Genomic DNA, 27981 nt, shown 5'->3' with positions numbered 1-27981 from the left:
GGAACCTTAAACCAGAGCCGGCCCCGCCCCGCCCCCGCGAGCAGCCCCCAGGCTCCGCCCCTTCCCGATCCTGCCAGGCCCTGCAATCGCTCGTAGAGATCGTCGCTTTGCCCAGGCGGTTGTGTAGATCCAACTGGAGGTCAGGCCCAAACCATGGCGGAAAAGACTCAAAAAAGGTGGGTCGCTGTCTGAGAAAAGCCTGTTCTGTCCTCTCCGCAGGGGTGGAACCTGTTCTTGGTCGCCTGTGGTGGGGACTTAGATGGTGTCTTATCCCGGGCGCCCGGCTTAGACGGTTCCTAAGGTCCAGACCGGGGCCTCCGCGGAGGGAGGGGGCGACGGAGTAGCGGTCCGTGAAGGTATACGGAATGGGGCGGGGAAGCTTCTGGTTCTCGGTCCCTCCGCGACCTCCCCGGCTCTCCTCCGCCACGCGCCTGCGCGGAAGCGGTCTCGGGCGGGGCTGCGAGGGGAGGAGGGTGTTGCCCCCCGCCCCGGACACGGAGGAACCGTCACCTTTCTTTCCGCTGGCCTCGGGGCCCCTGTAGCTGCCCTGTGTCCCCGACACACATGGGAGTGCCGGCCGCTCCCCAGTCCCTTCCTGCCTGTCGTGGGCGCTGTGTGTTTGTGTAGACGGACTCCAGGGGGGCCGCCCCTGGACCAAAACTAGCTGCTTTGTAGACGCGTGGGGACAGGCCCTCGGGCTGCTTCTCCAGTGGTCTTACTGGCTGGGCACTCTGGGTGGAAAGGAGCGGCTGGGATAGGGACACGCTTAAGTTAAACTGTTTCCCACAGCAGCAGTGTCGAGCACCCTCTGGTGACTGAAAAAGAAAACCGACAAACCTTGTTTTGGGTGCCATAGATTAACATTTAGGTTTTTCTTCTCTTTAGGCAGGTAACTGTAATCTTTTTCATAAGATAAAGAGGAAAGATCTGCTAGGAATATTATGCACAGTGTATAGTAGTGTGCAGTGGAGATGAAGGTGGTGTTGATTGTTGTTTTAATAGGTAGGTCTTTGGCTAAGCCTTCTCCCAGCTGCCTGTTTTCCCCGTCCGCCCCATCACTCCCAGGTACAGTGAGGTCTACGTGGAGATGTTCGGACCACGTTTTAATTGATCTAGCGGTGAGTTTAATTATTCCTGCCTCACAAAGTGTGCTGATTGTAACACACACTACCTGGAGCCTCTTTCTTCTGCATAAAACTGAAGACAGGGCATTTTTGAGTCTCACCTGTTCTCGCTTGCCCAGGATAAGTTAAACGTTAGATAATACTTTTTTCATTAAAAAATCATAGCGAGAGGGAGGCTGAGGGAATGGAAAACTGGGATGGGAAATCATGTCTAAAATGAGATGTTTTATAGAGGTTAGTTTATTTGTCCAGGGCTTAATAAAATTGCTTTTTTAAACACACAAACCAACTTGAAAAAACATTTGCAAATGTTGATACATTCAAGGGCAGCATCATTCAGCTGTCACAGAAAGAATATCCAAAACGACAGGATGTTTCCAGGAAACTTTCAGCTAACAGAAAAGAGATGACTGGCGTTAGAATAATGATGTCCGGGAAATGAACTTTGCTTCAAGACATTTAAAGTCTCTGGGCTTCAGTTTCCTCATCTAGAAAATGAGAGATTTGGACCGTTTTCTGTTTTCTACTTCATGTCACTGAAGTTTTTTCTTTCTTCTATTCAGTAGAAAGGTTTTATATTTTCTGTGATTTCAGCAGACAATCGACACGTAGTAACCCAGATGGATCATTTTAAAATTTTATTAACTTGTTCCTTGTAGAAAGTCAGTGCCTGTCAAAATGATGGGAGCAGACACAGCTGTGTCTAATCTCAACAACATTTCTTGAAGATAGACCCAGGGATTATTAGTTTTTGGTTTGATATTCTTTTTACTTAGAGCTTTAAAAATACTTTGTGGTAGGAAGGTTTGTTCACCGAAATTTATAAAAGAAAAATTCTTGCACGTCTTTTTTTAGTTTTTCACATCAGTAAGGAAGTGGTGATTTTTAAAAATATTTATTTTTGGTGTTACTTTTCATTTATATTAGGGAATATTTGGGAGGATTCTGGAATATGAATGATGGAGAAACATATTAAAGAGTTTGTACCCTGCTGACTCTTCAGAGCTGTATTTCTGGTCTAGAACTCTCTCATGGCTCCAGATCTGGATATACTGGGTCTTTCTCCATGGGTACCTCAAGCTGAGTTCGTCTAAAATTTAACCAAATAATTTCATTTTTCATTTTCTTTCTTTTCTATGTACTGATGTTTTTCATATCTTCCCACAGGTATGTCAAATGCCTCGTAAAATTTTTTTCCAAATGCTCATCACATAATCTTTCTGTTTTTTTTCTTTTTTCCTAGAAATCTTCCCTTTGAAGTCCTCTGTGAACTTTGCTCTCTAAGACTGATGCACAGCTGTTATCCTGATGTTTCCCTCTGTCCTTGCATGCTGGAGCCTCTGTTTCTAGAATCTGTCTTGTCTGTTGGTTTACTTTTATTTAGCTAAGTACATCCTTCATTAGCTTCCTAACAAAGAGTGCATAGGAGATTTTTTTTTAGTCCTTGCAAGTCTAAAAATGTCTTTATTTTCCTTCCATAGTTGTTTGCTAGTTTGGCTGGATAAACAGCTCTAGGTTAAACGTAGTTTTCACTCAGATTTCTGTAGCGATTGTTTGCTGGTCTTGTAGTATCCAGTATTGCTCTTAAGAAATCTGATGCCATTCTGATTATTTCTTCCCCTCCGTGTGTGACTATTGCACCCCCCACCCCTGGAAACTTTTGAGGATCTTCTCTATAGTGTTCAAAAATTTTATGATAATGGTACTTGGCATGGGTGTTTTGCATTCACTGAGTCCTTCCGGAGTGGAGGTTGATAGCCTTATGTCCTGGGGAATTTTCTTGTATTATTCTTTCATAGTTTATTCTCCACCAATATCTCTATTTTCTCCTTTCAAGATTACTTTTATTGGGATTACTTTTATACTTCATGTATTGGTCCTCTAACCATCCTGCCTTTTCTCTTTTTTTTTTTACATTTTGTTCTACTTTCTGGGTGAGCTCTTTTTTTAACCTCCATCCTTCTAGTGAATTTTAAATATTAGTCATGTGTTTTATTTCTAGGACCTCTTTCTTAGACTCTGTTCCTTTTTCATAGGCTTCTGTCTTGATTTATGCAGTAGGGTCTCACTTCTCTCAATTGTAAGGGTTGTGTGTTTTTAATGTTTTCTTCTACTATCTGAATTAACTGTGTTTCCTCAAACTATTTTTTTTTCCTGGTTGTTTTGGTTTTTTCCTTCTTAGTTGGAGGCTTTCCAGATGTATCTGATAATGGCCTTGTGCCCATTCTGTCCGTCGTTAAGCATGAGAACAGCACAGCTGGGAGCTCCAGGTATATGCATTAGGGCTTGTCCTCTCATGTGTTTCAGGTAGAGCAGGTCAGGCCGGAAGCTGAGCTCTTCATTGAAGAACTCAGGATGTCTGGTAGTTTCTGTAGAAAAGAATCATCTTCTTATCTTCTTGCTGCCTGAAATTGTGTATGAGGCCAGGAAGGCACATGGGGAAGGGGTGCTGGTGGTCTCACCGTTGCTGTGCCCGTCACTGTCACCTGGCTTTGGCCTGATACCTTAAGTGCAGCGCCTCATGGAGGGGCCGGTCATCACCCGGCTGTGCCCCTGAGGATGGGGACCGGGGGCAGACATCTGACTGCTTGGTTGCCTCACGTTTTCTCCCCTTCCCTAGTACCTAGTGCCTCCAGGCTAAGCCTCGCAGTGACTTTTCCTGCTGCTTACAGTCTTCTGAAGGTCTTGACATCTTTCATCTGCTGTTATCTCCTCTCCCTTGCTCTTTGGGAATAGTACTTCTTTTATTCCTTTACTGTTGTTTTAGTGGTATTTTGAAAGGAGAGATAAGTTGTCCATGTAGACCAGGGGTGGGCAAACTTTTTCTGTAAAAAGCTAGTATTACCTTGTTTTTATTGTTAAGGAGTACATAGTGTTCCAATAAGCTGGTGGCAATATTTTATTTCATTACCTCTCCCTTTTTATGGCTATCAAGGTTATTAGCAATGTTTCACTGTTCTGAATAATATTATAATGACCAATTTGTGCATCTATTTTCCTCCTATTGAATTCTTTTTTTTTTTTTCCTCCTATTGAATTCTTGATGATAGAACTACAGAAATAGATTTCCTAGATCACACATTATGAATATTTGTATGATTCCTGGTGCATATTGGTACAGTAATTTCAAAGAGGTGTCCTGATAGTGCCACCAGAAATGTCCTAGTGTCTCAGTTAAATTACAGCTGCATCATCATTGGATAGCTGTCATTAAAGGGAACACAAAACACCATCACCCTGAACAAACTAATACAAGATAAGAAATGGACCAGAATATAACCATATTGAATATTCCAAGTATTCACGTTTATCTCATAACACAGCCTTTCATTTCTTCCCTCCATTGACTTGTGTCATTTCTGCTAGTACGATATCAAGCATCCTGGGTGTAATATGACACAGAACAGTTATGAACAGTGGTCTAGAAATATTCTAACCCATGCCATTGTGAGTATGATGTAATCAGGTTATATTTGTGATAGCAGTTTATTGGAGACTGAAAGTAATAAGAAGTAATGCTAATGAAAAATAATAGGGCTTCCCTGGTGGCGCAGTGGTTGAGAATCTGCCTGCCAATGCAGGGGACACGGGTTCGAGCCCTGGTCTGGGAAGATCCCACATGCCGCGGAGCAACTAGGCCCGTGAGCCACAATTGCTGAGCCTGCGCGTCTGGAGCCTGTGCTCCGCAACAAGAGAGGCCACGATAGTGAGAGGCCCGCGCACCACGATGAAGAGTGGCCCCCACTTGCCGCAACTAGAGAAAGCCCTCGCACAGAAACGAAGACCCAACACAGCCATAAATAAATAAATAAATAAATAAGTAAAATTGCAAAAAAAAAAGAAAAATAATAATTTTTTCCTTGGTTAAAGAGGATTGTTGCTGAAGCAGTGGGAGAAATGATTTGAAGAACAGAAAAACTGGTCTTAAAGGGAAAGTAAGGAGTCTAAAGTTCATTAAATGATACTTACAAGTTACATGAAAGTATTTTTAGATAAAATAAAGGGAGAGACACTTTTAGGGATTATGATTTGAGGGGGACTTTTTCAGGAAAGTGGATAAAGTTTCACCCTGATTATGGAAACATATCCAGGACCTCTTTAGTACCTGGCCTTAAGAAAATTTGATCAATTATTGATTGATTGATTGGATAGGTAATGCATTTGTGTGATTCAAAATGCAAGCAATTTAAAAAATGATATATAATGAAAAAAATCTTCCATCTACCGTTGTGTCCCTGCTATCTAGCTCCTCTCTCTGAAGGCAGTGAGTATTGATTGTTTCTTACCTGTTCTTCCAGAGATAGTTTGGAAATATTCAAGAAAATACAAATATTAAGCAGTTACACACTAGTACTGCTGTACAGGTTGCACCAGTTGTAAATGATGCTCAAAAGTCATTTCAGAAAAGCTGAATGTGCTAAACACTTAAGTATTTTATTAGAATGGTAAGGTTGTCTTGTTTAAGTTCATGTTGCATATAATGAAAATTTTCAGTCATCAAGGAGGACAAATTTTAAAAACATATGAATCTGTTTCACAGTAAAACATTTGAAAAAATAAAACTTTGCAATAATATTTTTTAAAATCAAAGAAGTATCCAAAAAAGACATGAAAAACAAATAGAAAGTACCATTAAATTTGTTTATAGTATCCACTGTATGTTAAAAATAAGCAAGTAGGGGCTTCCCTGGTGGCGCAGTGGTTAAGAACCCGCCTGCCAATGCAGGGGACACGGGTTTGAGCCCCAGTCTGGGAAGATCCTACATGCCACAGAGCAACTAAGCCCGTGCACCACAACTACTGAGCCTGCGCTCTAGAGCCCACAAGCCACAACTACTGAGCCCGAGTGCCACAACTACTGAAGCCCGCGCGCCTAGAGAGAGCCCGTGCTCCGCAACAAGAGAATCCACTGCTATGAGAAGCCCGCGCACCGCAGTGAAGAGTAGCCCCCGCTCACGGCAACTAGAGAAAGCCCGTGCTCAGCAACGAAGACCCAATGCAGCCAAAGATAAATAAATAAATTAATTAAAAATAAATAAGTATTTTCATACATGAATATTTATAGAACTTAATGATATTGATATGAGTGAATCATTGCACTCTAGATTTCTGGTCCTTGCTGGTGGTGATATAAATATTTATTTAAATATAAATACGATGTTTACTGAAATGAGAAAACAACTTTCTGGAAAATTTATAAATCAAGGCTGTAACATGCAAATCAAGAAAACTTCAACTGTTTTATATACCAGGTTTTAGTAATTTACTTGAAATGCAAAGTTCATGTCTTAGAAGAAACTTTGATAGGTCTTGTTTATCTTGTAGCGCTAGAACATGGCAAGGATGTCTGATTTCATCACTCTTCTATTTAATATCATACTGGAAGTCTTAGGGCAATAAGGGAAGAAAAAGAAATAATATGAATACAAATTGGAAAAGAAGAAATAAAACTGTCCCTATCCACAGATAACAAAATTGTTTACATGAAACTGGTTTACATGGAAAATCCCAGAGAATCTATAAAACTACTTGAACTAAGTGGGTTTAGCAAGGTTGCAAGATACAAGGTCAATATACAAAATTATTGTAATCCTGTAAACTTGCAATGAACAACTAGAAATCAAAATTTTGAAAAATCCACACAGACATAAAGTAAAAATATCTAAAATAGTATTGTTATTTCATAGAAACAGAGCAGATTTAACACCATGAATAATATCATTACTACTAAGAAAAATTATTAATGACTACAAGTTACTTAATGATTATCAGTTTAATGGGGAAGTCATTTGGTACAGTTCTTCATGTCAGCTCATGGCTCAGCTAGGGCAGCATTTAGCTAGATTCAGCTGTGTCCAACAAAAGATCACAGCAGAATATCAAAAACATTAATAAATTATTTGGAAATTATTAATTTTTTGAATAATTTGCACTACAATTTATATCACTTGATCAGTTTTATCATATACATAGAGAATAAATAGGAATATTTGTAAATTTTAAATTTCTACATTGATTTATATATTAATATTACATTGCTACACTGTTAAATATTTTGAATGAACATTCTTTTTCCTCTTTTTAACCAAAATACTGGCATGTTACTATCCATCTTCTGGCTTTGATTTTGTTGACTTAACAATGTAGCTTGGAGATCATTCCAACTCTTTACATACAGGATTATTCATTCTTTATTATGCTGTATATTAGTTCATAGTATACCATAATTTATTAACCAGTTCCCTACTAATGAATATCTAGATTGTTTTGAGCTTTTTGCTATTTAGAAACAATGTTGGTGTTAAAAGAGTCCAAAGCCTCTTCTCCTCTCAAGCATTTTTAGAACGCATGATAAATAATTTTAGCTCAGTGGATGGTGTGCCACCTGAGAAGTTTATAATATATTAAATCTTACAGTTTACTTTTCATTTTTCCTTCAGTTTGTTTTAACGTTTTTCTCATTGCAGTGTCAGGATAGCTTCTATAACACTATTTTTAAACTGTACACATGATGAATGTTACCTTTTTTTTCCTACAGTGTGAAGATTGCACCTGGAGCAGTTGTGTGCGTAGAGAGTGAAATCAGGGGTGATGTAACTATAGGTAAGAAAATAGCCTATTAGTGTTGTTTCTCAAGAATTGGTGTGATTTATTTCAGTGCTTTACAATTCATTAGGTATTATTTTCTATGTTTGACTGATGTCCTAATTTTATTGAGAATCAGTGTATTTCTCTAAGTGTTTAATATTTCTAAAAGAATTTAGTGTGATGGAGTCTGTATTTAAACTCATGTCTGATAAACTAACAAGGCAATATAATAAAGTCATTTATTTATCTGAGAGACAGCTATTGTGTACCTACTATGTGCCAGGCACTGTGCTAGCACTAGGGACCCAGCAGTGAACACAGCAGACACAGGTACTGCCTTCACAGAGCTTACATTCTATTAAGAGTATAAACCACGGAGTCTGACAGACTTGGGGTAGCATCTTCGCTCTTAACCTGCTGAGTTACCTCTGGCATGTCACTTAACCTGTCTCATTTTCCCCATCTGTGTAATTGTGTGTATCAGAATTAGGTTCAACTGCTTGTAGTGGGGGCTTACACACTCAAAGCTTTACTCCCTTATTATGTAAAAAGCCCAGGGGTAGGCAATTCAGGGCCTGTCAGTTGATTGTCTGGGAGCTGCAGCCTTGCAGGCCAGGATGTGATGGCTAGAGCACGGAGAGTGATCTTGGATAAGAAAGGGGAGGAGCAGAGACAAAGGGTGTGCCTCCCAGTGCATCAGCTCCCCTTAAATAGTCTTCCTGAAAGTTCCACACAGTCTTTTGCCTTGGTCTTGGTCTCATGGACACACTTAGCTACAGAGAAGGCTGGGAGATGTAGTCTGAACTGGACGCATTGCTGCCCCCTTATTGGGTTCTGTTACAAGGCAAAAGGGAAGAATGGATATTCGGTGGTAGTTAGCAGCTTTTGTGACAGGCAAAATACTAGTGCCTCCCTGAGAGGTTTTTGTTTTTTTTTTACCTCATAGGTTTTTGAAGGATTAAATAAAAGAATATTTGTGAAAGTCATTGCCCAATACCTAACAGATAGTAAGCACTCAATAAACGTTGGCTAATCACACTGTAAAATCAGTGTAGCCTTGTTAGAGGTGAAGTCCAACATTTAAATCAACTGAACAATCTAACACGAGGCAGCTTGCTTATACGAACATGATTTAATTCCCCCAAATGCACATTTTAGCACATCCTAGTTCTTTTACATGTGTTTTCACTGGACATGGTGCCCTGGTAGCTTTATTAACATGAGCCCATCCTTACTAGCCACTGTGTGTTGCTGGAGTAGAGCTTTCAGGGAACTAAGTACACTTTCAGAGAGAAGATATGCCTTGTTCCCTTATACTAACAATATCTGTAAAAGAAAAAAAAATTTTTTTAATTTTAGTAAGTCGAAGCCTCCAGCCACTTCAGGCATCATGTCTTATAAAACCATGTCTTAAGACTGTGCCTGTATTGGGGACTTCCCTGGTGGCCCAGTGGTTAAGACTCTGCACTCCCAATGCAGGGGGCCTGGGTTCGATCCCTGGTCAGGGAATTAGATCCCACATGCATGCCACAACTAAGGAGCCAGCAAGCCGCAACTAAGGAGCCCGCCTGCTGCAACTAAGACCCGGCATAACCAAATAAATAAATAAATAAAGGAAATACAGCATTAAATTACTAAAAAAAAAAAAGATCGTGCCACTATTATGGAACATCATTAGGAATTTGCCAGGTTGGATTTATTTAATTATAATATTTTAAATTGACAGAATTTCAAAGTTTAGATGGTGGCTTTTTCTTTCCAGTGCTATATTAACTCTTTGTTAACACTTAAACCACTTGCAAATTTTTTATGAGGAGAAATTATTATAGTCACATGTTTATCAAAATGTTCCTAGGGAAGTCCCTCCTCTGCATTTTTATTCTAGTATTTTTATGGTTTTCTTCATGATTCGAGGAATAACATCTAATAGTATCCCACAAGGTATTCTATAATTAGAAGGAAAATAAGAATAATTACTTTCCCTCTCATTTCTACTTCTTCCTCACTTTAAACAATAAGTGTTCAGTATCTACTGTGTAGTAGATATATAGATGGTATGAATGTCTCTACAGGCATCAATGTACACACAGGTATACATATATGTTTGTGTGTGCGTGTGTTTCAGATTTGAAATAACAGGTCCTGTCCTTGCAAAGCATCCCTAGAATAGCAGTAAAGGCTTTATCCTGTGAAACGGAGAGCTGGACCACTACATAGGACTGGGGCCTGGGGGTTTCAGGAATCAGCGCTCGCTTTTCTGTTCTCCCTCTGTCTTTCATTTCTTTGTGCTTCTCCTCTTTGTTTATCCCTTTCATCCTCCTGCCTTCTGTAAATGTTGAAATTATGTAAAGAACTACAGTATTTAAATCTACTTTCCATGTAAGCTGATTACCATCTGATCATGCACAACTTTGATGGTTAAAATATAAAATGATTGTTCAACACAGATTTTCAGTGACGGATTGTAGCATAAGAAATGGTAATTTTTTAAAAACTAGTGATTTGAAGTTTATCATAGAATGGATCTAAGTTAATATTTGTTGGGTTTATTTTTGACCCAGTTTTTTAGAACAAGAAAATTTGCTTACGTTACAGAAACATCTCAATTTTTAAAATTGAGGAAAGGGGCTTCCCTGGCAGTCCAGTGGTTGGGAGTTTGCCTTCCAGAGCTGGGGACACGGGTTCGATCCCTGGTCGGGGAACTAGGATCCCACAGGCCTCGGGGCAATTAGGCCCACGCGCCGCAGCTCTTGAGCCCGTGCCCAAACTAGAGAGAAGCCCATGTTCCGCAGCTAAGACCTGATGCAGCCCAAAAATATAAATAAATAAATATTTTGAAAGAAAATTAAGGAAAAGATTCAGAAGTGATATAGTTACCCAGTGTTCTATGTTACACAATTCTTATCTCATTTTCATTGTGCCTGTTTCTTATCTCTAATTTTATATATAAATATCGAAATTTTCCAGTATTGGTATTTAGTCATTTCTGTCATGTTATATTTGGTATAAAATTAACTCTTATCTTTTGATACTATTAATTCATTTTTCTGATGTAATACATCAGATTAAAAAAGCTCCTGGGAGATATAAAGTTAAATCAAAGCTGAGAGTAGAGATAAGTTATCTGATTTAATCTCACTCTCCCTACCATGTTTTTTTAAAATTATTTTTAGTGTTGTGGTTTTTGTTTTTTTTGGGGGGGGGGGGTGTGGAATTTTCTTCTTAGGGAAACTTTTATTTTCTTATTTATTTTTAATAATTTTTATTGGAGTATAGTTGATTTACAATGTTGTGTTAGTTTCTGCTGTACAGCGAAGTGAATCAGTTATACATATACATCTATCCACTCTTTTTTAGATTCTTTTCCCATATAGGTCATTACAGAGTGCTGAGTAGAGCTCCCTGTGCTATACAGTAGGTCCTTATTAGTTGTCTATTTTATATATAGTGGTATGTATATGTCAGTTCTGATCTCCCAGCTTATCCCTCCCCCTCCCTTTTCCCCCTGGTAACTGTAAGTTTGTTTTCTACATCTGTGATTCTATTTCTGTTTTGTAAGTAAGTTCATTTGTACCATTTTTTTAGATTCCACATATAAGCAATATATGATATTTGTCTTTGTCTGAATTACTTCACTTAGTATGATCATCTCTAGGTCCTTCCATGTTGCTGCAAATGGCATTATTTTATTCTTTCTCATGGCTGAGTAATATTCCATTGTATATATATATACACCACATCTTCTTTATCCATTCCTCTGTCAATGGACTATTTTTCAACATATGACTGTTTTTGTTTTTGCTTAATTTATCAGAATAGCTAATGTAAGTCTTCTGTTACAGTATGAGATTTGAGCACTTAATAAGCTCTGTTTTCTGGCTTAAGTGGCAGTAAATTTAAGTGTAGTTTAATTAATAGATTTTTCAGGATGTTTTACATAACTTTTCATTCCCTCATCAGTTTTACTCTTACCAAATTATTCCATTCTGAAATATTTGAGGAGGAAAGTAATTTTTTTTTTAGTAATTTTTTTTAAAATTAATTTATTTAATTAATTTTGCCTGCATTGGGTCTTCGTTGCTGCACGTGGGCTTTCTCTAGTTGCGGTGAGTGGAGGCCACTCTTTTTTTTTTTTTTTTTTTTTTATTTATTTATTTTGGCTGTGTTGGGTCTTCGTTTCTGTGCGAGGGCTTCCTCTAGTTGTGGCAAGCGGGGGCCACTCTTCATCGCGGTGCACGGGTCTCTCAATATCGCAGCCTCTCTTGTTGCGGAGCACAGGCTCCAGACGCGCAGGCTCAGTAGTTGTGGCTCACGGGCCCAGTTGCTCCGCGGCATGTGGAATCTTCCCAGACCAGGGCTCGAACCCGCGTCCCCTGCATTATCAGGCAGATTCTCAACCACTGTGCCACCAGGAAAGCCCGAGGAAAGTAATTTTTTCCTTTGCTATGTTTCAGTTAGTAGAACATTAAACCTGATCTTCTGTTTTCCTAGAAAATCAGGTATTTGGTTTATCAAAGAAACTAGTCCGAAGCTTTGAAGTATTGTCCTTAACCAGAAACCCTATGGCTGTGGCTCTGCAGGAGCCTGACCCTTTCATTAGAGGCAGCTAGGAAACAGACCTTGGGAAAAATAACAGCACTCTCGTTAATTATAATTTGGGTAAATAAGGTTTCATAGTATGAAGCCTGTTTTTAATTAGATTGCCTTGATTCATGGGCCATGCGTTATTTCCTGAAAATTTTGTTTTGAAAGCTGAAAGACATTTCAGAAAGGTAGCTCTGAGCACAGTCCTGTAGTCCTATTATAGGGTGAAGGCAGACTCCTGGGGTTAGGACAGGGCTTGGTGGGACATCGTAATGTGAAGGCAGAACCGAGTACAGTGGCAAAGCTTTGTGATGGAAGCACTTTGTCCCACTTATTCTGTTGTTCTTTCCATTAGAGTTTTTAATATAAACTTCCCTTTTATTGTGGAAATCTTTTTTTTTTTAATTGAGGTAACATTGGTTTATAACATTATGTAAGTTTCATATGTACATTATATGGAAATCTTTTTCAATAAAGCAGAACAGTGGCTGTGACTTGAGAAATTCATCAAATATAAAGCAGTTCTTAAAGGTACTTCAGCTTACAGGTCAAAGGAATTGTTTTCATTTTCAAAAGAGACCTTGTGGCTTTTGGAGCTATTTATTGACATATGAAAATGTCCACAGAGATTGCTTTCTGTGGCAAAGATAGACAGGAAAAATGCCCTTTACTAAATGAGGGGAATGGAAATTTGATGCAAGGAATGTCTTTCTGGCTGGGTTGCGTCAAGCCCGGCCAACCATTTAGAAAAATAATTCATCAGCCAGTGAGGCAGCTCCAACTCTAGACACACTTATCCAAACAAGGAGATAAGCCAAATAGGGTTTCAGCACATTTGGTAAGAAAATATACAAACTGCCCTGCCAGAAAGAGCGCCAAGAAAGTTCACAGCAGCCTTTTAAAAAAAAAACTTTCCATGGTGATAGATTTTTATTGTTAAAGCATTTTAACCTCAAGACCCTTCAGCTTGGTTTGAATTCAGACCCATTCTAGGTAAAAATGCCTCTTGCGTGCAGAAAAGTACGGAGCAGACTGTGCTCACATTCCAGTGTCTTGGACTAGTGCTCAGGTTGCGGGCTGTCTGGTGCCGACCTCCAGCGCTGCGCAGAGACAAAGCCTCACTCACCTAAGTCAGAAAGTTCCTTTAAGGAGTTCACCAAACTTAAGTCTTAGCAGTCACGTATCCTGCGGTTCATATACACATACTAACCTCTCTAGTCTCTGCCCAAAAAAGACCTACAAGAAGTTAAGGGAAGCTATTCAGTTTATTGTCACCCATGACCTTGCTGTTAACATCACAACTTGAGGTAGATAGTTTCACCTTTCAAGTCATTTCAGCCCTGAACTCCAAGGCTTGTAGTTTGGCAGTGCGGCCACCAGGTGGAGGTGTTGTCCTAAACACAGGTCTCACAGCAGCTGCTCACAGGTCTCATATAATGCTTTATATCCCAGGGCAAGGCCGTTAGATTTATAACCAGTTTTCCAGTTACTTATTAACAAACTTATTAATAATGATAAAAACAATAACAATAATAAACACCTGGCTAAAATAGCCCCAGCATTATTTTTAAATGTTGTGTAAGAAGACATGGGATTTGGGATTATTTAATTTTTAAAAATTTGTGCTCATCTCTTTGGGTTTCTTTTGTATAATTAACATGTATTATATTATTTTTGAGAGGGAAAGATGAAAATACCAATTGTTTTCAAAGCTGTACTTTAGAGGAACTTTTAAAGAAGCACAGGTCCCAGTGGTACTTTTGTCTTATTAGCCCTTTCTCAGGTAGTTTCTTGCAAGGCTGCTTGTCGTCAAAAGCTGCAGCCTGAGTACCAGCAGAGTATCTAGTGCCTCTGGCTCCTTATCTAGCTGTGGCAAAGGATCTGCTTTCTGTCACAGTCATGACGATCTCTTCCTCCTGTCAGATTTTTAATGCTAGCAATGGAAAATTATTAATTTTATTAATTATTAATCTTTTTCACTGTCTTACAGTATGGTCAAGAATTTTCCTCCCTGGTTAAAAAGAGGTTTTACCCCAGTACCTGAGTATCAGGGAAGTAAAGCACTCCCTTTTCTTCTGTTTCTCAGACCAGAAGGAGTTATTTTATTTCTTAGCTCTTAGTGTCAGGTAGTGATGAACTTCCCATTTTGAAGAACTGTGATCTCCTTTTCAAACATTATTTTATATAATCCACACTTCAGCCCAGTGAGGTAGGTTATCATACTCATCTTTTTATAGATGAGAAAACTGAGGCATTTGAGAGATTAAGCACATAGCCTTTAAGTGATAAAGGCCAGAGCCTGGACTTTCTAGACAAGGGGTGGGGTGCTAGCTGGGGCTTTCATTATAAAGAACCTAAAATAGAAAGATCGTGTCCCTTTATCATAGAATATTTTGACGTAAAATGTAAATCTGGTATTGTGCAAACTACAGATTTAAATTGGTTCACATGGCTGCAAGACCTGTAAGAAATTTCTCATTTCAAAGGAATCCAGTGTTTGTTTCAGCAATGTTTTAGCACCTCTCCCCAAAAGTGGTAAGTTCTAAATGCCCCTTATTAAGGGATTGGTTAAATAAATTATGGTATATTCATATGATGTGAAATAATATTCAGCCATTAAAAAGAATAACCAGCTAGATGTACTTATATGGAAAAATCACCATGACTTATTAGGTGAAAAAGCAAATTGCAGAATAAGTACTATTCCTTGTTTTTTTGAAAAAGTATGTATTTGTAATTCGTATCTTTTCTCCTTTATTTTTTAACTTTCTAATGAAGTATATTTTATATGCAGTGATATTTACAGATTTTAAATATATTGTAGTACTTAAGTCTGGAATAATATACTGCAAATTTTTAAGAATAGTTACCTCTAGGGAATGGGATTAGCAAGAGGAGAGAGGATCTTTCACTTTTGGCTTTGATTGAGGTTTTTCTAATGAGTATGTATTCCTTTCATAAATGTGTGTGTGTGTGTGTGTGTGTGTGTGTGTGTGTGTGTGTTTAACAAAGGAAAAAGGCACACGTGGTCACAGTCATGGTTGCCTTGAGAAGCTTCCCAGGGCTCTCAGTGATCCCATCTTCTATTCTGAAATCTCCTATCCTGAACAGGAGAATTTGCCAGGGAAATTGTACTTTAGCAGCTGAGAATTTGGGGAGCCAGAGGTGACAGAAATAACAAAGCCACTCTCTGTGCATCCTTTGACTTGGGCCCCACCCTCTTTATCAATCCCCAGCTCTTCATTGTTAGCGGAAAAAATAAGCTGCACCGAGATTCCTTCCAATTCTCTGGGCACCTGGAATGCCTCTTTATTTAATACATTTTTGAGCAAGCATGTTAAGTATTCCCAATTTTTAAGATAAACAGATCAAAAGGGTAAGTATAGCACACATTCCTTTTTGTTTCCCTGTAACATACAGCCCTGCCTGTCACAAGCAGATAATGATTACTGAATAAATTAACAAGTTATTAATGTACTTTATTAAAACAATAGAATACTGAATTTCATGGACAGTGCCATCTATCTGACTCCCCTCCTACTCTCTGTCAGCACTTCTGCCCACCCTCTCTTACTTTCAGAGTCAGTTCCTTCCTGTCTGCGTGTTTACAGATAAAAATGGCCTTGGTATGGGTGGGGGGGCAGGTGTTGGAGGGAGAGGCTGCCGTGAGAGATTCTGTTTTCTCATTGGTGGTTTCATTATCACCCAAATGCTAGGCCTTTGGGTAAATGAAGCAGGGGGAGGGGATGTTACCGGGTTTAGGCAGTGCAGTGCCTCCTCCACCCCGACCCCGACAATGGGCTTGATGAGAGCCCTTCCTGCCCCTCGACTTGAGGTTGGAGTCACTGCCTCAGGTCTCCCTTTATCAGAGTCGCACGACTCCAGTAACCATGCTTGGCTCCTTCCTCTGCCTGCCGTTGCCCCTTTCAACTGGTTAAAATCACATCCTAGACCAGTAGGGATGGTGACGGAGTAACAAAGCTAAGGTTAGTCTCCATGTTTTCTAGCTCTCATCTCGCCCATATTTCCTCTTAATCCCTTAATAATGGGACTAATTCTGGGCTTCCCTGGTGGCGCAGTGGTTAAGAATCTGCCTGCCAACGAAGGGGACATGGGTTCGAGCCCTGGTCCGGGAAGATCCCACATGCCGCGGAGCAACTAAGCCCTTGCACCACAACTACTGAGCCTGCGCTCTAGAGCCTGTGAGCCACAATTACTGAAGCCCACGTGCCACAACTACTGAAGCCCACCCACCTAGAGCTGTGCTCCGCAACAAGAGAAGCCACCGCAATGAGAAGCCCGCGCACCGCAACAGAGTAGCCCCCGCTCGCTGCAACTAGAGAAAGCCCGCGCACAGCAACGAAGACCCAGCGCAGCCAAAAATAAATTAATTAATTAAAATAAATAAATTAATTAGCTAATTAATTTTTTTAAAAAGGACTAATTCTGTAATGCACTAGCATAAGAAAGCACCAACATTGTAAGCAAAGAGAGCCTTACCTTTATGAGGGAAAGGAAGGAAGGGAATTAATTTTTACTGCTGGCTACGTGTCAGAATACTATGTGTACAAACATTATTTCATCTAATTCTTAAAACAGCCCTGCAAGACTGGTATTATCACCACCTCCATTTCACTGCTGAGATAACAGAGGCTTCAGAACAGAGGGTGAGCGAGGGCTGTCCAGCTCCAAAGCGTGTGCTGTCTCCACTCACCTCGGCTTGAGATTTGGCACGAACGGCAGTGATAACATTTGTAACGTGCCTAGTCTGGTGCCTGGCACCTACTTTAGGAAACGTTCCTCCCAACAGCCTCCTTGGAAGCGCAGCCTTCGAAAGTAATGTCTTTTCACCATACTTTTAACAGGACCCAGGACAGTGATCCACCCTAAAGCACGAATCATTGCGGAAGCCGGGCCCATAGTGATCGGCGAGGGTAACCTAATAGAAGAACAGGCGCTCATCATAAATGCGTGAGTGAGACTCTCACAGATGCTCTGAATCAGGTGCCACAGACAGTGTTTCCGTTCATTTCAGCCCCATCTCTAGGGACCTTTTACAGCTGACATCTGGAAAGCCCACTATTTGAGAACTAGGGAAACACTAAGCATCTTTTTCTTTTTTTTTAATTAATTAATTAATTTATTCATTTTTAACATCTTTATTGGAGTATAATTGCTTTACAATGGTGTGTTCGTTTCTGCTTTATAACAAAGTGAATCAGCTATACATATACATATATCCCCATATCTCCTTCCTCTTGCGTCTCCCTCCCACCCTCCCTATCCCACCCCTCTAGGTGGTCACAAAGCACCGAGCTGAGCTCCCTGTGTTATGCAGCTGCTTCCCATTAGCTATCTATTTTACATTTGGTAGTGTATATATGTCAATGCTACTCTCTCACTTCATCCCAGCTTACCCTTCCCCCTCCCCGTGTCCTCAAGTCCATTCTCTACGTCTGCGTCTTTATTCCTGTCTTGCCCCTAGGTTCTTCAGAACCTTTTTTTTTTTTAGATTCCATATATATGTGTTAGCACACGGTATTTGTTTTTCTCTTTCTGACTTACTTCACTCTGTATGACAGACTCTAGGTCCATTCACCTCACTACAAATAACTCAATTTTGTTTCTCTTTATGGCTGAGTAATATTCCATTGTATATATGTGCCACATCTTCTTTATCCATTCATCTTAAGCATCTTTTTCAACACAAGTAACTAGTAAATGAGGAAACCAAAGACCAGAGGGGTAAAGAGACTTGTCCAAGGTGAGATAGCTCGTAGGTGGATGACCAGAATCTCCGAGTCTCGGTCTGATAATCTTCCCCTTACGTATGACAGCCTCTTCTGTTCCTTAAGCAAACATTTCCTGAGGACGCCCCGACTGGCCCAGTGCTGTGCTCACTGCCTCAAATAGTCTTTTGTTTGGATGTCTTGGTTCTGGCTGCAATGTTATTACTCATACCTAGACATGTGAACTTAAATCTGATATATATTTTCATATGCTTTGGGGGGTAACACTCAGAATTATATTTGAAAAATTGGGGGTCCTAGAGGCAATTTTTAAACTTTATAAAATATTAGAACATGTACATGATCTTAGTGAACTAGACTATAATACCTATGAAATTTTTATAAGCATTTGTAAAGCTTTCTAGGTAAAATTTTGGCAGGAAATTCAAGCTTATACCTAATTTATAGCAACAGTGTATGGAATTTTTAATAAAGACCTTGGGAAAATACTTAACTGTGATAAAGAGATTGATTTCTCTTAATGCTTACTTAGAATTTGGGAGTTTCTTACTATATTAAGCAGTTTCTTTTTAAAATATATTTTGGCACCTTTAGTGTAAGTCAATTAACAACAGTTAGATCCTGCAGTAACTCAGCTGTCAGAGATAAAGCACTGTTTTTAAATGGCTTTTTCCTCTTAGACCACAAACATTTTATGTTCTAAATGTTTCAGCTATCCACCTAACAGCATAAAATGATTATTTTATGTGAATATCTGTTTACATTTCACAATCTCAAATGATTATTAAGAAAGGAAATTTTTCAAGTTAGGCATGATTTTGATTCCATTTCAACAAGCCGAACGTCCTAGCCAGCATCTTTTCTACCTTGTCCTGGGAAAGGCACACTGGGCTTTGAGTTTAAAAAATAAACAAAGAAAGGCTGACCTTCTGTACACACCTATGACTTCTTTACATTTCAGTAGTTCTTTTTCAACTCAGAATAAAGTCTTCTGCAGCATAGAGGATAAATAATTCACTTGGATTAAGAAATTACTTATATCGTTACATATATTAAGCTTGATGGAGGTAAAATTGAGAGAAAGAACCCAAATTCTAAAACAGCAGAATTGCTTATTGCATTGTTGACTTGTTGATAATTTGTCTCTTCTTCTTATAGTCACCCTGAAAATATCACTCCTGATGCCGAAGATCCAGAGCCCAAACCTATGATCATTGGCACCAATAATGTGTTTGAAGTTGGCTGTTGTATCCTTTGCCATAATTTAAGCTAAATCATTTCCAGCTGTCTTTTGGTACCTAAATCTCCTCTGTAGAAATTGTTGTAATTTATCTATCAAATACTTACATTATATATATATAATTATTTTTAACACATAATATAATTGTATATAATATATGTTATATATTATGTAATTTATATTATGTGTATATATAAATATATATAAACTGTGTTTTTAGGACTAGGCCATCCAGCTCTTTGAAAAGACTTATTTACAGTATATCAAAAAAATATCCCCTCTGTTCCATTGAATAACCCGAGTAAAAGAAGTATGCTGTTTTCAGGTGTGCATGCATGCACACACAAACTCACACTCACCTTTAGGAACCATCTTGCTCTTGTTGCTACATCTTGTTGGCAGGTACAGTGACTGAGTGGCCGTAGACATGAAACAGAGTAATCTTGGCTTCAATCCTGGTTTAAGAACCACACTTGGTCCATTTGATTCCTATATAGTTTTAGGTTGACAGTATGTTGTTGTCTGATACAAGGAAATGGTGGATGGAGATGAAAATATTTCATTCTTTGCATTTTTCCCCCCACGTGTCACCAGTGCCTTTGCTGATTTCATACTCTAAAAAGATAGTAAAATCTTTTCAAGATGTCAGCGAAACATTATTTTATAATAGAAACTACTTGAAGGAGAAAATCTAAAGGTTTAACAATAGCAAAATATTTAAGTAAATTAAGCTGCAAGCATAAAATGGACCACTAGAACCATCAAGCAGTCATTTACAATTATGTTTTTAAAGATTTTTGATGGTATGGGATAAGGCTTGCAAATGGAAGTGAACCGAATAAAGCGAGCTACAGACGTTTATATGGTTTGATTTTGTACAGTTTGATTTCCAGTTATATAAAGGGAATTATATATATTTACATAAAGATATATCAAGCCATTAACAGTGCTACCCTTAAGTGATTGGGTGTTAGTTTTCATTTTCTTAATTGTGAAAATATGTTACTCATAATTAGTTTTCATTTTCTTAAAACAACTGTGAAAATATGTTACTCATAAAATCGGGGTATAAGGTGCTCATTTCTTTAAAAATATAGAAGACATTTATTTATACTTGAGATATTTCTATATAAAGATTAAAACTTTACTTGCAGACTGCCCTGGGCAAGGAGTTCTGGCCAGGCCAGCCTGCGTGGCCAGTCCCATGCCTCTGTCTCTGCCCCAGTGCAGGATAAGGACAGAGTGAATTAGTAGGGAAGAAAGATGAACATATTCACAATGTCTGCTTAACTCTGGCTTACAGATTCCCAAGCCATGAAAATAGGAGATAATAATGTTATTGAATCAAAAGGTAAGTTATGTTTGGAACTTTATTGTGAAAACTGATTACCTCCTTTCTCTTTGTGGTGTTCCAGAAAACAGCCTAAGTACAGACCACGGCAAAGTGGTGTGCTTGGAAGGAAGGCATGGTTGGAAGTGGGCTAACACAGCTGTGAGACAAATTCTTTGCCTTTAAGGAACCTAATCTAGTAATGTGTTTCATACATTAAATTAAAATTCTAGCTATGTACATTTAAATCAGGATTGAGTTAAACCATAAACTTCAGGTGAAAGATTTGAAAAAGATTTCTCCAAAAAACTAGTGTCTGACTTCCCTGGTGGCTCAATGGTTAAGAATCCGCCTGCCAGAGCAGGGGACACAGGTTCGAGCCCTGGTCCGGGAAGATCCCACATGCTGCTGAGCAACTAAGCCCGCGAGCCACAGCTACTGAGCCCACATGCCACAACTACTAAAGCATGCACGCCTAGAGCCCATGCTCCACAACAAGAGAAGCCACCACAATGAGAAACCCATGCACCACAGCAAAGAGTAGCCCCTGCTCGCCACAACTAGAGAAAGCCCGCGCGCAGCAACGAAAACCCAATGCAGCCAAAAATAAATAAATAAATAAATAATTGTTAAAAGCCAAAAAAAACTTCCTTCCTTCCTTTAAAAAAAAAAAAAAAAACAAAACTAGAGTCAGTGGTAATTTAGTTGATTAACGTTATTGTAGAATTAAAGAAAAAAAATTAGTTTCTCTAGCAGTTTGCTTTCTTGAATTTCAGGACTGCTTTCCCCTAGCCCATCAGAAACAAATGTAAGCTACTTTATCATAGGCGGGGCTAGGTGGGGGCCATGTAAGTCACCATCACTGCTGGGATGCAGCTCCAAGAGCTTGTCCAGAAAGAACCGGAGTGATAAGACTTTTTTAGAATAGTGCCTTTCCTTTCTTGGTCTTGATTGGCATGAAAGAAAATGCTTTCTTTTTTAAAAAAAAATAAAATTAGGCTTTTTGTTAATCTGCTTAATGGTTTTTATTTAATTTGGATTACCAATTATGATGATGATGATTCCCACTGTCATTTTCTATTTATTGTATACTTACTATGTGTCAAACCTGTGCTTGACACTTTACATTTACTATCTCATTTATTCCTTACAGCAAACTATGAAGTGGAATGGTCTCTATTTTATAGATGAACTTGCTCAGAGAATTTACAGTTACTTGCCCAAGATTGCACAGATAGCAGCAGAGCTCTGTTTTGAATGCACTTGATACTAGTCTGGTGCCTGCCTCTGCGCTGTACAAACTCTGGACTAAAGTGATTTCTTAATATTTTTTTAAGGGCAGTTTGTATTTTTAGACTTGCATCATCTTAGGAAAAAAAATAGTGTTCTAGTCATTGAGTGTCTTACATGGTAGTTCTCTCTGTGTCTTTCCTACAGCGTATGTAGGCAGAAACGTAATATTGACAAGTGGTTGCATCATCGGGGCCTGTTGCAACCTGAACACGTTTGAAGTCATCCCTGAGAACACAGTGATTTATGGCACAGACTGCCTTCGTCGGGTGCAGACTGAGCGACCACAGGTACTAGAACCTCTCTTTTAAAAAGAGTCTTTTCTAGGGCTGCTAATTTTCCCAAAATACCACATAATTGTTTTAATGGGGCAGCAAGTCAGCTGTTTAAAAAGCAAATAATTAAAACATGAGAGAAACATTCCTAAAACTATAATTTCTTTGTAATTACTGAGTCCTTAATATCAGAAATATGTCCAAAGATGACAATGACACATTGATTATGGGAAAAGAAAATCCAGGGATGTTATTCCTAGTCTTATGTATTTTCACTGGAGGTGCATCACCAAGCCTTACAGACTACATGGATTTGCTCCTAAAAATACCAACCTTGGAGGGTAAGGAATGAACCTACCAAATTTATACTGAATAGCCAACTTGGGTTCATCTATTAGTTTACTAACATAGATGCCTTGAAAATAAACACAGCTTGTGAATATGCAGGTATATTTAGATATTTTCCTGTCTTATGAGAAATCGTCCCCTCCTAATAACCAAGAATAATGGGAAGTATGTATTTGGAGTTTCACATTAGAGCAGGAGATAAGTAAGATAGGGCATCTGGGACTTCCTTAGGACAGAAGACATTCTGATTGAAGTTTGGAGCCTCACTGTTCGGCACACTCAGTATATTACCCAGCCTCCTTCCCTTTCCCCAAAGAAAGTATTTTTCAAGACATTTAGCACTTTTGGTTCTTAGCCATATTTTATCAGAAATTAAAATTCCAGTTCTTTCTGGGTTATTGTAATTCTGTAATGTTTGGCTTTTATTATTATTACTATTATTATAAGCAAGTATTACCTCTGTAGACCAAAAAGGAAATAAGAACAAATCCAGTATTTTTTCACTATCTTTCTGCATAACAGCAAAACGATTGACAAGGGAGAAATGAAGCTGGAGTTGGGTTAAGGGAGATTAGAATTAAATGAGCAAGAATATCTGAATTTTAATACATAATGGTATGTATGCAACACTGTTTTCCATTATCTTGCTGATCGTAAGGATCATGTAGAGGTCCTTATTACAAAGGATTCACCCAGACTTTTGGAAACAAAGTTCTTAGGGCAAGGGCCTAAAAGTCCGTAATTTTCACAAGTACTCCAAGTGAGATTTACAGTGAGGGAAGTTTGAGCAAAGCTGGTATATGAAGAGTGAAGATCAGGTGAGTATCACAGCTGTGTGCTCTGTAGGTCGTGTAGAAAGCAGTGTACTCGGGGTATTTTACTTGTGTTGTCTACTATAATTGGAACTTTTTCAATTCTTAGAGGCCAAGGTGAAATCTATGAAAGCAAGGTTGAAAACTGATTAACATATATTTTTATATGTAAAACTTTTTGGCTTTTTCTTATTACCAAACTTAATGTATGTTCATTGTAAATTGAAAAAACAGAAGCAAAAATAAGTCAGTGAATGGGATCTACTTCAGGGGGCACAGGTTCGATCCCTGGATCCCTGGTCATGGAACTAAGATCCTGCATGCTGCACAACAGGACCAAAAAAAAAAAAAGTCAGTGAAAATCACCTGTAATCCCATGACATAGTGATAATCATTTCTACCTGATACTCTTTGCTTTCTGCGGGTCAGTTCTTAATTCTCTTATCTTTTTAGCCCCAGACACTACAGCTGGATTTCCTGATGAAAATCTTGCCAAACTACCATCACCTAAAGAAGACTATGAAAGGAAGCTCAACTCCAGTTAAGAACTAAGAACAATATATGACATCAAGATAACGTTTGTCTTTGACCACTGTCTTTTGAAAGAGCCACAGTGTTTATGCACTCTTAGCAGTCTGCAGAGTAATATGTGTTGACTTTATCTTGTAAAATTGAGTTAGAGAGGAAAGAAATGGGTTTTCATTGTAACTGTCCTCTATAATTTATATAAAATGTATTATTTTCTGATGTCCTTGTCCCATTTCTGATAATTTACAGATTTCTTATTTTGTGTTGTTTTGTTATGTAAAATGTTGGCCATGAATTTTAGTTATATAAAAGACTACCCATGAGAAGAAAGAACATATTGTTATGTATTTATATTCTAGCATTTACTAAACTAAATAAAAATGTTGATGACAGGACTTTCAGTGAATATACTTTAATCAGTTTTTCTACTTGCATCAACTTTCCCAAAATAGCTCTTTTTTTTTTTTTTTTTTAATTTATTTATTTATTTATTTTTGGCTGTGTTGGGTCTTCGTTTCTGTGCAAGGACTTTCTCTAGCTGTGGCAAGCGGGGGCCCCTCTTCATCACGGTGCGCGGGCCTCCCACTATCGCAGCCTCTCCCGTTGCGGAGCACAGGCTCCAGACGCGCAGGCTCAGTAATTGTGGCTCACGGGCCCAGCCGCTCCGCGGCATGTAGGATCTTCCCAGACCAGGGCTCGAACCCGTGTCCCATGCATTGGCAGGTGGACTCTTAACCACTGCGCCACCAGGGAAGGCCCCAAAATAGCTCTTTTAATTTTTATTGTGTACTAGCTATATATTAAAGCTAATGTGGATTTGTAGCTGTTTAAAATTTCAGGTGAAATTTCAGCAGCTATTGAATTAATTTAGACTTCATTTTGTTTCCAAGAAAAAGATTTTTTTTCTTTTTCAGTAAAACAAAAGTAATCAGGGAAAGATGTATTCAGTAGAATACAAAATCAAAAAGAATGGTGTCTGATGAAAAGGACAAGTAAAATGACCATTGAGTGGTATTCTTAGGTTTCTGAGAACAATGAACTAGAAGAGATTTTGATATATTTATAAATGTATGAAATTATTTTGGCATATTACTAATCACTAATTATCGACCTTGTCATAATTCTATTTACCTAATTACATAATGGGCAAATTATTGAGGATTTTATTGTAATTCCAAGTTTTTTTAATAATTCAAGTGCATACATTTAATGGGACATACTTTTTAACTTTTGAATCAATAGATGTTGATTAATACTAAGACATTAAATGCTAAAATATTTTCTCTTGAAACTTTCTTTTTCATTGAAGTATAGTTGATTTACAATGTTATGTTAGTTTCAGGTATACAGCAAAGTGATTCAGTTATACGTATATATGTATTCTTTTTCAGATTCTTTTCCATTATAAGTTATTACAAGATTAATTTTTAATTGTGGAGAGTAAAAAACTATTTTTGAATTTCTGAAACTGACTGGTACAAATTAGCCTTTGTTCCAGTTGTGAACGACTTGATTTTGGTAAGAATATTCATGACTCAAGTTAGAAAACTGTACTACTACATATAGTGGTTTGAAAAAGGAGACCATCACATAAATGTCCTGTTTTTGATAACTGCTCTTTATTCATTTTTCAACCCCTGGTGATCAACTTACGATTTTGTTGATCATGAAAATTTCTAGATAAAAGATCAGAAGTCTGGGCTTCCCTGGTGGCGCAGTGGTTGAGAATCTGCCTGCCAATGCAGGGGACACGGGTTCGAGCCCTGGTCTGGGAAGATCCCACATGCCGTGGAGCGACTAGGCCCGTGAGCCACAATTGCTGAGCCTGCGCGTCTGGAGCCTGTGCTCCCCAACAAGAGAGGCCGCGATAGTGAGAGGCCCGTGCACCGCGATGAAGAGTGGACCCCACTTGCCACAACTAGAGGAAGCCCTCGCACAGAAACGAAGACCCAACACAACCATAAATTAATTAATTAATTAAAAAAAAAAAAAAAGAATAAAGAGACTTTATTAAAAAAAAAAAATACTAGGTCCCTCCTTCTAAAAAAAAAAAAAAAAAAAAAAAAAAAAAAAAGATCATCTCTGGACAGGCTCTGATATGCTAATAAATGCCCTGTGCTCCAAACTATACAGGTAGTATGTGAAGACAGCAGTGAGATCCCTCCTGAGGACTTGGTAATAAGATATCCCCAGAGAGTCAGACTAGTTTAATCATCATGTGAGAAGAGCCTCAGCGTTTCCCAGGTACACTGTGGCTTTTAATCACTATTAACTCATTTGAGGAAAGAAAATGTCAATTTGCCAAGAGTTTAGAGGAACAAAATGTGACAGTGTGAATACAGTGTTAACCCACGGAGGGGAGGTGCTGAATCCAAGAGATGTGAGCCATTCATTGACCAGAGGTGTTCTCTACTTCCGGTAGTATCAGTTTATGAAGACTTGCTGTGGCTTGGGAAGAACGTACCTCAAGACTTGCCACTTTGTCCTCTAACTGCAAGCTTAACTGAGCCACCTTCTGATTGCCCCTACGGACTCTAAGCTATCATTCAGGAAAAGGGGGAGCTCTGTATGAGAGCATCAGAATTCCATTCTGCACATAGTAAACTTAGAGAAGCTTTCTGATTTATACATCAGTATCGTGTGAATTTAGTTTGTGTAGTTCTGCCTCCATGTCTGTCAGTTTAGTCTGTGAGTTTTGAATATTCTAATAAAATAGTTTATGACCCTTCAGGACAGAGAATCAAAGCCCAGACAGTTTATTGCAGTCTTTACTCTTTGGGGCTTCTCCATAGCCAGGCCCCCAGCCTTCTCCTAGTAACAGCCTCTGTCTCACTGAGACCGCATTCAACTCTCAAACTTCAGCACAGATATTCTAGGCAATTATGCTAAGTGGTGGGATAAACCCTGACATGCTGGTGACATAAAAAGTAACAACTAAGCAGGGGGAAGAAAGAAACCATTTTATCATCGCAATTTGGTGATAGTTCTTGGGTCAAGATGATGGGTTTTCACCAGGTGAAGTGTCAGGTCTAGAAAGGGTACTTTTTACCCTGCTGTCTACTTCATCCATTAACACACACTGTAGTGGTTTATCTGTGCAGTGTAGAAAATTACCCTAAAATATAGCAGCTTAAAACAACAAATGTGTATTATCTTCTTGCATGGTTTCTTCAGGTCAAATCTAGGAGTGGCTCAGCTGGTGGTCCTGGCTCAGTGCCCCTCATGATGTTTCACTCAAGCCAGACTGCAGTCATCTGAAGGCTCAACTGGGGCTGGAAGGTCCACTTCCAAGGTGGCTGCCTCACATGGCTGTCGGCAGGAGACCTCAGCTCTGCACACGTGAGCCTCTCCATGTGGCTGCTGAGTGTCCTTGTGATGGGGCAGCTGGTTTCCCTCAGCTTCCTTCAGCTTCCTCCAGATCCAAGCGAGGAAAGACCTAGTCTCTAACGTTGCACACCACCACTTCCATTGCATTTTATCTGCTAGAAGCAGGTCACTAAGTCCATCTCACACTCAAGGGGGGGTGATTAGGCTCTACCTTTTGAAGGGAGGAGCATCCAGGAACTTCTGTTCATGTTCTGAAGCTGCCAGCATACACACGCATCATTCCCACCTGGGTTCCTCCCTAGTGCACCGTCAGCATCTCTGAGGGGCCCCCACGCTGTGGGGAAGCTTTAGGAAGGACTGCTGTTTATTGATGGGCACACACATGACATCATTCAAGATCTTCATCGCATAACCTATAAACCCTGTCTTCTTAGACATTTAGATTACTTGTCCTAAATTTAGCATACATTTCATTAAGCATCAGTTTAACTTGTCCAGGCTTAATAGAAATTATTAGTAAAAATCTTGAAGGATAAGGATGTTGAATGAGAGTGCTGAAAATCATACAGAAATGCTAAAGTATGTACTTAGTAAACTCACTGACATTTTAAAAATTTGCATGTATTGAACCTATTACATGCCAGGCACTGTTTAAAGCAGTTTACACATAACTTATTAACTACACATTAACTTACTTAATACTCTTAATCAGGTAGGTAATCTTATTACCATTATTTTGCAGATGTGGAAATTGAGGCACAGAGAGGTTTAGTAATCGTCCAAGG

General features: G+C 39.0%; 1 protein-coding gene and 1 long non-coding RNA gene across 5 annotated transcripts in view; both read left to right on the top strand.

Moving 5' to 3' along the window:
• LOC309651761 overlaps positions 1-25337 on the top strand; it is a 29640-nt gene extending 4303 nt beyond the window's left edge. Inside the window, exon 2 of the long non-coding RNA XR_014258372.1 lies at positions 24322-25337. This is a non-coding gene — a long non-coding RNA (uncharacterized lncRNA). The remainder of the gene's footprint in view (positions 1-24321) is intronic.
• Positions 52-24264, top strand: DCTN6 (dynactin subunit 6). 4 transcript variants are annotated; one of them, XM_082444708.1, is made up of 8 exons: positions 90-176; positions 2368-2484; positions 7663-7727; positions 17162-17267; positions 19205-19293; positions 20590-20637; positions 22054-22196; positions 23795-24264. In XM_082444708.1, exons 1-8 carry the CDS (start codon positions 154-156, stop codon positions 23891-23893), a joined length of 690 nt encoding a protein of 229 aa, XP_082300834.1. In that variant the 5' UTR covers positions 90-153; the 3' UTR covers positions 23894-24264. The 4 variants fall into 4 exon arrangements, with proteins under 4 accessions (XP_082300835.1, XP_082300834.1, XP_082300837.1 ...); XM_082444709.1 differs by lacking the exon at positions 2368-2484 and having other exon boundaries at positions 52-176; XM_082444710.1 differs by lacking the exons at positions 90-176; positions 2368-2484 and adding an exon at positions 16896-17050 and having other exon boundaries at positions 7664-7727.
• Positions 25338-27981: the final 2644 nt, after the last annotated feature.

This window comes from Balaenoptera physalus, assembly GCF_965194825.1.
Source record: "Balaenoptera physalus genome assembly, chromosome: 21".
In the NCBI taxonomy this organism is placed as follows: domain Eukaryota; kingdom Metazoa; phylum Chordata; class Mammalia; order Artiodactyla; family Balaenopteridae; genus Balaenoptera; species Balaenoptera physalus.
This window is presented reverse-complemented; position numbering and strand designations above follow the sequence as displayed.